General features: G+C 59.9%; 1 protein-coding gene across 1 annotated transcript in view; it reads right to left on the bottom strand.

Annotated features, from left to right (window-relative positions):
• Window positions 1-11605, bottom strand: part of MEI4 (meiotic double-stranded break formation protein 4) — a 45953-nt gene extending 34348 nt beyond the window's left edge. Inside the window, exons 1-2 of the mRNA XM_039914865.1 lie at window positions 11104-11605; window positions 3042-3287 (exon numbers count right to left, since the gene is read on the bottom strand). Coding sequence (XP_039770799.1) covers window positions 3042-3287; window positions 11104-11164 — 307 coding nt within the window. The 5' untranslated portion in view covers window positions 11165-11605. The remainder of the gene's footprint in view (window positions 1-3041; window positions 3288-11103) is intronic.
• Between the last annotated feature and the right edge of the window lie 1899 nt (window positions 11606-13504).

Genomic DNA, 13504 nt, shown 5'->3' with positions numbered 1-13504 from the left:
TGCCTGTCGGATCTGAAGAGGGAGAGTGATCCCGGCCGGGGGGGGCGGGACGCGGGCGGGGGTTCGGCGGCGAGATGGATGAGACTGAGGTACAGGGAGGTGGTTAGCAAGAGAGGAGCCAAGGGTGCGGGCTGGGTCGGAGGAGGAGAGAGACACGAGGCGAGGCGACCGGGCGCTTCAAAGCCGACGGCGAGGAGCTCTCGTTTGACGCGGAGGTGGACGGGCAACCGCTGGAGGGTCCTGAGGGGGGTCTGAACGTTTCGGAAGGGAAACGGTCCGGGCGGCAGAGGGAAGTACGGATCGGGGTGGTGAGAAACAGGAGGCCGGAAGGTCAGCAAGGCGGCTGAGAGAGTAACAGTGATAACGTTGGTATCTGTGAAGCGCTTACTACGGGCAGAGCACTGTTCTGAGCGCTGGGGTAGACACAGGGGTTGGCCCACAGTCTTGATCTCCATTTTACAGGTGAGGTCACTGAGGCCCAGAGAAGTTGAGCGACTCGCCCACGGTCACGCAGCCGACAAGTGGCCGAGCCGGGATTCGAACCCCCGACCCCGACCCCGAAGCCCGGGCTCTTTCCACTGAGCCACGAGTAATCAAGGCGGGAGAGGAGAAGTGACTGTATCAATGCGGTGACCGGGCGGAGAGTCCGCAACCTGGAGGACCGAAAACGTCTGCCGGATTGTTTCGGGACTGCGAATTACGTAGGGCACGGAGCGGGGGGGATAAATTCGGGGTGAGGAGCAGGAATAAACTGAGTCCCTTTTTAATAGACAAGGCCGGTGGATAAAATCACGGGGAGGAGGAGTAATGACTCGGTCACTTTTTAATTTTTTAACCACTAACGTTACACGGTCGGCTAACTTCTTTTCTCTCGACGATACAGCAGAAATTCCCGCGGAGGTCTCGGCACAAGACGATGCCGAGGATAATAACGACTGCCGGAAAAATCGGCCCCTTCTCACGGATGCTTGTTTTTCTGGACGCCTCCGTTTCGCCGTGGAACCGCTTCGCTCTGTGAATGTTTACCTTCGTGACCGGCAAACAGACCCCGTTCGCTGGGACCGTTTCATTATAACTCCCAGGTCACTGAAGGACGGGGGAATACCGGCTCTCCACCCGGAATGGGACGGTGGAGCAGCCTGGTAATAAATGGACGACGACGACGACGACGACGACGGCGTTGGTTAAGTGCTCGCTACGTGCCAAAAACCGTTCAAGCGCCGGGGCAGGTGAAAGGCCATCGGGTCGTCCCGCGCGGGGCTCCCGATTTCGCTCCCCGTTTTCCAGACGAGGTCACTGAGGCGCAGAGAAGTTGAGCGACCGGCCCGAGGTCACACAGCTGACGAGTGGCGGAGTCGGGATCAGAACCCGCGACGTCTGACTCCCGAGCCCGGGCTCTTTCTCCTAAACCAGGCTGCTTCTCCACCTGCCGCTCTAAGCGGAAAGGGTACGGGCCCGGGAGCTCTGCCACTTTGGAAAGGGGATAATAATGTCCGTGGCACCTGTTAAGCGCTTACTACGCGCAAGGCACCGTAGTAAGCACGGGGGTGGATACGCGTAAATGGGGCCGGACACTGTCCCCGGTCCACGCGGGGCCCCCGGTCTCAATCCCCGTTTTACAGAGAACCGAGACACGGAGAGGGGAAGTCATCCGTCCGAGGCCACGCGGCAGACGAGCGGCGGAGCCGGGATCGGAACCCAGGACCTTCTGACCGTCGGGCCCGTGCCCCGTCCGAGCCAGACCGCTTCACTTGGGAGGAAAGAATGAGCAGGGAGGCAATGGGGGGGGGGGGGATGCGATTAAATAATAACTGCGGTACAATAACGTTGGCGTCTGTCGAGCGCTCGCTGTGCGCCGAGCACCGTCCCGGGCGCCGGGGGAGATACGGGCTCATCGGGCCGTCCCACGTGAGGCTCACGGTTAACCCCCCGTTTTCCAGACGAGGTAACCGAGGCACAGAGAGGCCGAGTGACCCGCCCCCGCGGTCGCACGGCTGACGAGCGGCAGAGCCGGGAGTCGAGCTCACGACCTCTGACTCCGAAGCCCGGGCCCTTCTCCACCGGGCCACGCTGCTTCTCAAGCGCTCACCGAGAGCGGGCACCGTACTGAGCGCCGCGGCGGAGACGGGGCGATCGGGTCGGACCCTGTCCACGGCCCAGCGGGGCTCACGGTCTTCGTCCCCGCTTTACAGATGAGATCGCTGAGGTCCGGGGAAGCCGGGTGACCCGCCCGAGGTCGCCCCGCAGACGAGCGTACGTTTGTACATGCGATCTGTCCATCCCGAGCGCTCAGTACAGCGCTCCGCACATAGCGAGCGCTCAATAAATACTGACTACTGAACGAGAGCGGCGGAGCCGGGATTCCGAGCTACGCCTCCCTTCGCCCCGGGCCCGGCCTCCATCCGCTCCGCCGGTACTCTAGGCCCCGAGGCCGTCCGTCACCTCGGCCCCTCCTACCTCTCCTCCCTCCTCTCTCTCCGCCGCCCGCCCCCTCGCCGTCCCCCGTTCTCGCCCGGCCCGCCGTCGGCCCCCGGCCCGCGTCCTCGCGCGGTCCCGGGACGCCCTCCCTCCTCCGACCATCTGATTCCCTTCCCCTCTTCGAATCCCCACTTGGAGCTCACCTCCTCCGAGAGGCCTTCCCACACTGAGCTCCCCGCTCCTTCCCTCCGCTCCCTCTACCCTCCCCCTTCACCTCTCCGCGGCTCAACCCTCTCCTCCCCCTCTCCCGTCCCACCCCCGCCGTACCCGTCGGGCTCGGCCGTCCGGGTCTCCATCGCCCTATTGATTTTGTGGGACGAGATGTCCGTCGCCCCGATTCTATCCGCCGCCGTTCCGGTGGGACGCCCTCCCCCTCGATCCTATCTGTCGCCGTCGTTCTCGTCGGCCCGTCTCCCCGGATCGGACCGTGAGCCCGTCGGAGGGCGGGGACCGTCTCGAGCCGTGGCCCGTCTGTCCGTTCCGAGCGCCCGGTCCGGTAGCGAGCGCTCAGTAAACGCCGCCGAATGAACGAGCCTCCGCCGGCCTCTCCCGCCCGCGCTTACCGTTCCCCCGGCGGGCGCCGGAACGGATCCCGCTGGAAAGAACCTCCCGGCGCAGCTGGAGAACTTGGGCTTCCAGGGCGGAGACTCTGGCTCTCCACAGGCTGTCGGGCCCCGCCACGAGTTCGGCCAGGAGCCGCACGTGCTCTCCGCTGGACCTCCCGGGCGGCTTGGAGCGGATGACGGCGATCGCCAAAGCCACCTTGGACGTTTTCAGGTACCACCTCTGGGCCTCCATCCTGCCGCTCCCTGACCACCGGGAGAGAGAGCAGACCGGTGAGAACGATTAATTCTAAGCGTGATAACGGTATGTTGGTATTTGCTAGGCGCTTACTATGCGCAGAGCACCGTTCTGAGCGCTGGGGTAGACGCAGGGGAATCAGGTGGTCCCACGCGGGGCTCGGGGTCTCAATCCCCATTTTAGAGACGAGGTCACCGAGGCCCGGAGAGGGGAAGTGACTCGACGCTCGCTGTGCGCCGAGCGGCCTTCCGAGCGGTGGGGGAGATTCAGGTTGATCGGGCGGGACCCGGTCCCTGTCCCACCGAGCGCACGCGGATTTTGAAGCGGCGCGGCTCAGCGGAAGGAGCCCGGGCTTGGGAGTCAGGGGTCACGGGTCCGGATCCCGGGCTCCGCCCCTCGTCGGCCGGGCGACCGCGGGCGAGTCGCTCGGCTTCTCCGGGCCTCGGCTCCCTCATCCGGAGAACGGGAATTGACCGTGAGCCTCACGTGGGACGCGACGCCGTTGCCCCGTATCTCCCTCGGCGCTCAGAACGGTGCCCCGCACAGAGTAAGCGCCTAACAGACGCCGGCATTGTCACTATCGATCCCCGTCCCACAGACGTCGGGAACCGAGGCCCGGGGACAGCAGACACGTCGGAAGGTCGTGGGTTCTGATCCCGGCTCTTCCACCTGTCCGCTGTGGGTCCTCGGTCAAGCCACCTGGCTTCTCTGGGCCTCGGTTCCCTCGTCCGTAAAACGGGGACTGAGCCCGCGAGCCCCACGCGGGCGCGGGGACCGCGTCCAACTCCATTTGCTCGAATCCACCCCGTCGTTTAAGTTCAGGCCTGGCTCACAGTAAGCTCTCAAATGCCGTAACTATCATTTAGGAGTGTCCGTACTATTGTCCATTCCAAGCGCTTGGTACGGTGCCCCGCGCACAGTAAGCGCTCGATAAAGCTGCGGGGAAGCAGCGCGGCTCGGTGGAAAGGGCCTGGGCTTCGGAGTCGGAGGTCACGGGCTCGACTCCCGGCTCTGCCGCCCGTCCGCTGCGTGACGGCGGGCGAGTCCCTTCGCTTCTCTGAGCCTCGGTTCCCTCATCCGTAAAATGGGGATGAAGACCGGGAGCCCCACGTGGGACGACCCGGTTCCCGTGTCTCCCCCGGGGGCTCAGAACAGCGCTCCGCCCGTAGTGAGCGCTTGACGGACACCACCGTCACTAACAGATACCACTGAATGTCATCAGTCACGAGAGGCCTCCGACAGCGGCCGGGACATCGTAAGCGCTTAGCAAATGCCGTTTTCCAAAGAGGAGCGGATCGCCGAACTGACGTCGGCTCTACGGGAGACCTCTGAGGACGGCGGACCCCGGAGGACACGCGCGCACCTGTCTAGGCCGTGCGGTCGTCGTGGGCAGGGAACGTGTCCGTTGTCGTAGGGTGCTCTCCCAAGCGCTCGGTACGGCGCTCCGCTCCAGGTAAGAGCTCAACAGATACGACTGCAGGAATCCACTTCCACCCTTCGGGGACGTACAACCAGCCTCCGTTCGGCTTCTGTCCGCGTGCGTACGGAGAAAACATCGAAGCCAGCTCTGTCGTCGCCACTCCTTTCTGGGTTTGGCCCTCGGGAGCCTTTGCCCCAAGCTCCTCGAGGGGAGGGAGCACGGTGTCTACCGACCGATCCATCACTCGGTGGAATCTACTGAGTGTCTGCTGTGTGCAGGGCGGGAAAACACGCATTCATTCGCTCAACAGCATTCACCGAGCGCTTACTACGCGCAGAGCGCCGTACCAGGCACTGGAAACATACGATTCGGCAGCGGAGAGAGACGACGATAACGTCGCTATCTGTTAAGCGCTTACGAGGCGCAGGGCACCGTCCTAAGCGCCGGGGGAGACACGGGGCCATCGGGTCGGCCCGCGTGAGGCTCCCGGTTAATCCCCATTTTCCAGACGAGGTCACCGAGGCACAGGGAAGCGAAGCGACCCGCCCACGGTCGCACGGCTGACGCGTGGCGGAGCCGCGAGTCGAACCCGTGACCTCCGACCCCCGAGCCCGGGCTCTTCCCACCGAGCCGCGCTGACGATCCCCGCCCGGTCGGCGGGCTCACAGGCTAATCCGAAAGACGATACGACAGAATAACCGAAATGTTCCCTGCCCACAGCGAGCTTACAGTCTGGAGGGAGAGACAGGTGTCAGCGGGACTAAAATACGGACGCCGGCTCTACCGTCGGTTGCACGCGGCCCCGCCGTTCGCCTCGACGGCGTTCGCTGTCTCCAGGACGTAGCGCGGCCCCGTGGAGAGGGCAAGGGCCCGGGGGTCGGAGGACCCGGGTTCTAATCCCACCCGCGGAGGCGAGCTCGGGCAAGTCGCTTCGCCTCTCTCGGCGGCAAAACGGGGATCCGGCGCCTCCGACCTAGACCGGGAGCCCCACGTGGACCTCGTCGTCTACCGCCTACCCCGGCTCTCAGTACCTAGTAGGCGCCTAACCAACACCGGGATGACCGTCATTCCGTCGGGCCGGGTTTCGCCTCGGACCTGTCCCGACGGAATAACGCCCGTCGGGGTTGTCCGAGATGAGACCCCGGGCTCGGTTTCAGCCGGCGGAGGTTCCGACCGTCGGCGTGATCTCGGCACGACCGGTACCGTGAAGACGAAAACAGTCCCGTCGGCGGTTCGGGAGTGTGAATCTCATCGCTTTAACAGAGGGGCGTTAAAGGCCCCCGAGCGAAGCGAGCGCGTGCGACCAGGGAACCTTATAAAGATAAAAGGGATGTTCTGCTGTGGGTTCCAATCGGAAAGAGCGAAATATCTATTACGACCTAATCGCACTTTTAAATGATACGCACGTTCTCCCAACAAGCTGTTCTTCCTTCCCCTTGCGCACCGCCGCGCCCTCGCGCTCTCTCGGCCCCTGATGCGTCAGTGGGAACGATGCCTGTTGATTCCGGGAGAATCTCCGCGCCGGAATTCTCTCCCCAAAGTTTGCGGATCGCTCTCTATCGCCATCTCCCTCTTCATCCGTTATTTCTCTAGCGCAGCGGAGCCTGCAGGATGCCGGTCTGGGTGGAAGCTGAAAACGCCGAATGGCCGGGGTACTCGGCCGGCGTCAGGACCGCGCCTAAGATCGGAACGGGCGCCGGGGCGGACACACGGTCCCGTGCGGCTCCCGGCCTACGGGACCGGGGACGCCGGCCCCGATTCCCGTCCTCCGGGTTGAAGCCCCTCGGGGGAAGCAGCGCGGCTCGGTGGAAAGAGCCCGGGCTCGGGGGTCAGGGGTCACGGGTTCGACTCTGCCGCTCGTCGGCCGGGTGACCGTGGGCGAGTCACTTCGCTTCTCCGGGCCCCGGTGACCTCATCTGGAAAATGGGGATTAACCGTGAGCCTCACGCGGGACGACCCGACGACCCCGTATCCGCCCCGGCGCTTACAACGGTGCTCGGCACGTAGTAAGCGCTGAACAAATCCCAACGTTATTATTATTATTAGGGTAAAAGGGTCGCAGACAGACACGGACCATCCCCAAATCGTATTGACCGTGCCGTTACCTGCGACATCTGATATCTGCGATACGCGTCCTTACCACGCGCCCGGCACTGTACCGAGCGCCGCGGTAGACACAAGATGACCGAGCCCCGGGTGAGACTTACGCTCCGATTAATAACGGCGGCGGTTACCGAGCGCTCACGGGGCGTCAGGCGTCGTTCTGAGCGCCGGGGTGGATAGAAGGGTGGACGCGGTCCCTGTCCCACGTGGGGCTCCCAGTCGCGCTCCCCATTTTCCAGATGAGGCCCAGAGAAGTGAAGTGGCTTGCCCAGGGTCACCCGGCAAACGGCGGAGCCGGGATTAGAGGGGTTCTCGCTGCACGACCTCGTCAGGCTATAAACTCCCCGTGGGCAGGGAGCACGTCGACCACCTCGGGCGTCCTGTAAGCCCCCAACAGCCTCGTGCGAGGCCGAGCGTAGGGCGGGCGCCCGATAAACGTTCATATTTTGTATTTACCGAGCGCCTACTGCGCGCAGGGCACCGGAGTGGGCGCTCGGGAGAGTACGGCACGGCAGTAAGCAGATTTCCTGCCCACGGCGAGTTTACAGACCGGAAGTGGGGGAGACGGGCATGAACGTAAATAAATTACAGATCAATTACGGCGGGGGGGGGGGGTGAATAAAGGGAGCAAAGCGGGGGGAGGTAGGAGGGAGGGGGAGAGGAGGAAAGGGCCGAGGGGCGGGAGAACAACTGTCCGTGAGAATCCTCGGCGAGGACCGCGCCCGCTGACGAGCTCACGGTCCACGGGGGGAGACAGCCATAAATACGAATAACTCACGACGGAGAATGTAAAGATGCGCGCACAGAGTGCCGTGGGGTTTCCAAGCAGGCGCTTCCTTCCCCGTCTCCCCGCTCAGCGTGGCGGGGGAAGCGGCCGGAGCGGACCGGAGGACGGGCAGCTCCCCGGGGGCGCCGGTGGGAATCGTAGCGGGCCGTCCGGAAGGAAGAATGCGGCTCTCGAATTCGAAAGACGCATACCGACGTCGTTCCCCACACACCTCTGCACACGGATGGACTTACCCGCCGTTTACACATCTCCGGTGCATAATTCTGACTCTCCCGGCTATCTTCCTCGAGCTCGGAGCGAGAACCTCCCCTGAACAACGGGAAGAGTATCCGTCGTCCGGCCGCGGAAAGAGTTCGAGAGACGCGGGGCCCGTTAAAGATGCCACTTGTTACCGTGGTTAAAAAAAGAAATAGGTTCGGGCATCTTATTCCATAATCTAACGATAATAATAATAATAATAATACTAACGTTGGTATCCGTTAAGCGCTCGCTATGTGCCGAGCACCGTTCTAAGCGCCGGGGTAGACGCAGGGGGATCGGGTCGTCCCACGCGGGGCTCACGGTCTTAATCCCCGTTTTACAGACGAGGGAACCGAGGCCCAGAGAGGTTAAGTGACTCGCCCACGGTCGCACAGCCGACGAGCGGCAGAGCTGGGATTCGAACTCACGAGCCCCGACTCCAAAGCCCGGGCTCTTTCCGCTGAGCCACGCGGCTTCTCTATTCTCGGGGTGGGCTGTTAGGGAGCAAGAGACTCCACCGGCAAATAGGGCCTTTTTCACCCGCCGCGGCTCAACCCCGGGAATCACGGGGCGGGTTTCAAATCGGCGGAGTCGAAGCGGGTGTGAAAAATTCAAGAAATGGGATGAAAGACGGAAATATCGCCCGGGAGCCCGTCGGCATAACTGAAAGGAAGGAATCCGTGAGCACGGGGAAAGAGCCGCCCCGCCCGCACCTGGAAAGAACTCCGTCAGTCTACTCACGAAGACGCGTCGCTTACACTCCACCTTATAGCAGGAAGGCACGACTTGCCTTAAGCAGCCCTTAAATAACATAGGTCCTGAGGCAAGAGTCATTTGGGGAGATCCATTTCACGGGGGGAGAATGGCGTGAACCCAATCTTGCTGCTGGTGGGTTTTTTACGGTGTTTGTCGAGCGCTTACTATGTGCCGCGCGCTGGGCCCGACACAAGCTAATCAGGTTGGAGTCAGTCCCCGTCCCACATGGGGCCGGCAGTCTTCATCCCCATTTAGAGAAGCAGCGTGGCTCAGTGGAAAGAGCCCGGGCTAGGGACTCGGAGGTCACGGGTTCGAATCCCGGCTCCGCCGCCCGCCGGCCGGGTGACGCGGGACAAGTCGCTTCTCTGTGCCTCAGTTCCCTCAACTGTAAAATGGGGATGAAGACTGTGAGCCCCACGTGGGGCGACCTGTTACCTTGTACCCCCCCCCCCCCCCGGCGCTTAGAACGGTGCTTCGCACGTAGTAAGCGCTTAACAGATGCCATCGTTATTATTATTTTTACGGACGAGGGAACCGAGGCACCGAGAATAGCCATAAAAATAATAATTTGGGGCTTTTCTTAAGCACTTCTGACGTGCCAGGCACTGTACTAAACCCTGGGGTGGATCCAGGCAAACTGGGAGGACAGAGTCCCCGCCCCGAGCGGGGCTCGGTCTCCCTCCCCGCTTTACAGTCGAGGTAACCGAGGCCCAGAGGAGGCAAATGACTTCTCCAAGGTCACACAGCGGACGGGCGGAGGGGCCGGGACTAGAAAGATACCGCCGCCGACGGAGGGGCGAAACGGTGCCAGAGATTTCTGAGCCTTGGGCGACTCAGGAAATGAACTTCTGATCTTGAGCAGTATGGAGACGGAGAATGACACCGACGAACACCTCTTCAGACAACTTCGGCTGCTCGACGAAGGGGTTTCCTTAAAAAACTGCAACTCGGGGTCACTGGCAAAATCGGGGAAACCCGTCAATGATCAAACCGCCCGGTTTCTTCGGCGGATTGGGAACGTCCGCTCTCGTGATCTTCTACGGCTAGGGTCTAGCGGGGAAGCTAGGGGTGTGTGAGTTACTCATCGTTCAAAATTTTGTAGCAACGGTCTGAGAGCGAAATACGCCGTCGGCATTTTAAAATCCACTTGTTCTCTTCGGTTTTGGGTGGCAATCCGCGGGTTGTAGACAGAACTATTTCACGGGCCTCTTCTGGGGGCGAAAACACAGATCTGACCGGGGGCGCTCTGTGCTGAGCATCAGCTACGGGCCGAGGACCGTATCAGGTATTTAATGACGGGGGTATTTGTTAAGCGCTGACTAGGCGCAGGGCACTGTTCTAAGCGCCGGGAGGATACAGGGCGATCAGCTCGTCCCGCTCGGGGCTCACAGTTTTAATCCCCATTTGACAGATGAGGTATCTGAGGCACAGAGAAGCCAAGTGACTTGCCCCGAGTCACGCAGCTGGCAAGCGGCGGGGCCGGGATTCGAACCCGTGACCTCTGGCTCCCAAGCCCGGGCTCTTGCCACCGAGCCACGCTGCTTCTTTTTTTTTTTAAAGGTATCCGTTAAGCGCTTACTTTGGGCTAGGCACTGTACTAAACCCTGGGGCAGAGACTAGATAACCTGACAGAGTCCACGTCCCACACTGGGCTCCCGGGCGGTAATCCCCAATTTTCAGATGAGGTAACCGAGGCCGAGAGAAGCCAAGTGACTCGCCCAAGGCCACGTACCGCACGAGTGGAGGAGTGGGATCGGAACCCAGGTCCTTAGAATAACGTCGGTCTCTGTGAGAAGCAGCGTGGCTCACTGGAAAGAGCACGGGCTTTGGAGTCAGAGGTCCTGGGTTCGAACCCCGGCTCTACCACTTGTCAGCTGTGTGACTTTGGGCGAGTCACTTAACTTCTCGGTGCCTCGGTTCCCTCATCTGTAAAATGGGGATGAAGACCGGGAGCCCCACGTGGGACGACCCGATCCCCCTGTGTCCACCCCAGCGCTTCGAACGGTGCTCGGCACCTAGCGGGCGCTTAACAGATACCAACATTATTATTATTATTATCATTAAGCGCTTACTAGGTGCAGAGCACCGTTCGAAGCGCTGGGGTGGACACAGGGGGATCGGGTGGTCCCACGTGGGGCTCGCGGTCTTCATCCCCATTTTCCAGATGAGGGAACTGAGGCCCAGAGCAGCCGAGCGACCCGCCCACGGTCCCACGGCCGACAGGTGGCGGAGCCGGGATTCGGACCCACGGCCTCTGACCGCAAAGCCCGGGCTCTTTCCACCGGGCCACGCTGCACGCAAGTGGTGCGGTGGGATTAGAACCCAAGTCCTTCCGACTCCCGGACCCGTGCTCTATCCACTCGACCGCACCGCCTCCCCTCGCCAACGAGAGTTCACTGACCGAGCCAGGGCTGCTTTCTAAATTCTGTTCCCTGCCAGCCCGTTAAATTGCAACTGTGGGACCTGCAAGACCGGGAGAAGTTACCACCGTCTTCGATCCGATTTACTGAGCGCCTACCGTGGGCGGAGCACTGTACCGAGCACTCGGGAGAGTGCGATACAACAGCGAGCGGATCCATCCCCCGCCGACGCGATCCAGATTTTCGGGCTCCGGTTCCCCGACAGGGTCACCGGGGAACCGTAAACGGGGAGGGAAGGCCTCGACGGCAAAAAAGTCAGATTTCACGGCCGCGACCGGCAACGGCCTGACTCCGATCCCAGCTCCATCGGGGGGTCTCCGTGTCCGACCGACGTCTCCGCGCCCCCGGGGGGGACTCGGTACGACGCCCGGCACCTTGTCGGCATTTACCGAACCGCGGGAACAGACGTTTTACTGGACTACGTCGTATTTTTCTCCGTGTCTCCCCTCCCACGGCTAAGCCGACCGCCTCTTCCGGGCAGGGAATGAGTCCACCGATCCTTTTCGTTCGTTCTTTCGTTCGATGGCGTTTACTGAGCGCTTACTCTGCTTAACAAATACCACCATCATCATCGTTATTATTATTCTTCTAATCCCAGCTCCGCCGCTTGCCAGCTGTGTGACTTCGGGCAAGTCGCTTCACTACTCCGGGCCTCGGTTCCCTCATCTGTATAACGGGGACGAAGGCCGTGAGCCCCACGGGGGACGGCCTCATCATCTGGCATCCCCCCAGAGCGCTTAGAACAACGTTTCGCACATAGTAAGCGCTTAACAAATACCACCACCATCATCGTTATTATTATTCTTCTAATCCCAGCTCCGCCGCTTGCCAGCTGTGTGACTTCGGGCAAGTCGCTTCACTTCTCCGGGCCTCGGTTCCCTCATCTGTATAATGGGGACGAAGGCCGTGAGCCCCACGGGGGACGGCCTCATCATCTGGCATCCCCCCAGAGCGCTTAGAACAGTGCTTGGCACATAGTAAGCGCTTGACAAATACCACTACCACCACCATCATCGTTATTATTATTCTTCTAATCCCAGCTCCGCCGCTTGCCAGCTGTGTGACTTCGGGCAAGTCGCTTCACTTCTCCGGGCCTCGGTTCCCTCATCTGTATCACGGGGATGTAGGCCGTGAGCCCCACGTGGGACCACCTGATCACCTGGTATCCTCCCCCGGAGCGCTCAGAACGGTGCTCGGCACGTAGTAAGCACTTAAATATGATCATGATCCTTATCATGACGACGACACAGGTGGCAGGCGGAGCAGCCAGGGTGCGCAGCCCCCCCCCCCGGCCATCACGGTGGCTTCCAAGCGCTTAGCCCAGCGCTCAGCACACGATCAACAGGCCCGAAAGGGGCAGGAGAGGGAGGCTTCCAGGAGGAGGGGGTCCGGCAAGCGAGCGGGGCGTCCAACAAATAGCCGCCGCCCCCACTCACCTTCCTCACGACGGCGGCGGCCGCCGCCTCCCCGGAGGCCGCCGGACTACCTTTCCCAGAAGCGCCCGCGGGAGGGGCGGGGAGCGACGGCGCCGGCGGCCAATGGGGAGCGAGGATTCCCCGCCCGGCCTGGGGAGGGGACCAATGGCAGGGCGGAGGGGGCGGGGCTTCGGGGGGGGGGGCGGCGGGGGGGAGAGGGCGAGGCACGCGCCCGGAGGGGAGAGGCGCGAGCCGGCGGGGGGCGCGCGCGCGCGTGGCACCCGGCCGCCTCCCCTCGGGGCCCGTGGAAGTTTCTACGTCTGCTGATAGATCTGTCCGCTTACCGACTCATCCGTTCGTTTCCCCGCTTATTTAGGTGTATCAATGTCCACCCTGGACGTTAATTCGTTTATTTTAATGTATCATAGTCAATATATTATTATTGATATCATAGCACACACCATAATATAATACTATATAATATCATATGGGAGCTAATGATATAGCATCTTCCGTGGCTGTAATATAACATAATACGATATAATAATATGGCATTATATTGATATCATATCGATAGAATATATAATGATATACAACATAAAAATAGCATCATATTACATGATATATTGTTATATTATGTTATATTACGTTATATCAATATGATATCATGCAACATAATACGATATGATAATATCCCATTATATTGATGTAATATGATAGCAATATAATGATATACAACATAATATCATTATATCACATGATATATTGTTGTATTATGTTATATTACATCATATCAATATAATATAATACGATAGAACAACATCACATTATATCGATATAATATTAATATAATATATAACGATATACAACATAATATCATTACATTATATTATATATTGTCATGTTACATTACATTATATCAATATAATATACTCATCATATTATATGGCATTATCATATAATATACAATCACACGCAATGATAATTATATACTTATCTATAAATCAAATATATAATATATAATCATCGTGTTATTTTATATTATATTAACGATAACATAATATTATCATAATATCAGCATAAT

This window comes from Ornithorhynchus anatinus, chromosome 19 (genome assembly GCF_004115215.2).
Source record: "Ornithorhynchus anatinus isolate Pmale09 chromosome 19, mOrnAna1.pri.v4, whole genome shotgun sequence".
Lineage (NCBI taxonomy): Eukaryota > Metazoa > Chordata > Mammalia > Monotremata > Ornithorhynchidae > Ornithorhynchus > Ornithorhynchus anatinus.
The sequence above is the reverse complement of the archived record's forward strand: the minus strand, read 5'-3'. Positions and strand labels throughout refer to the sequence as shown.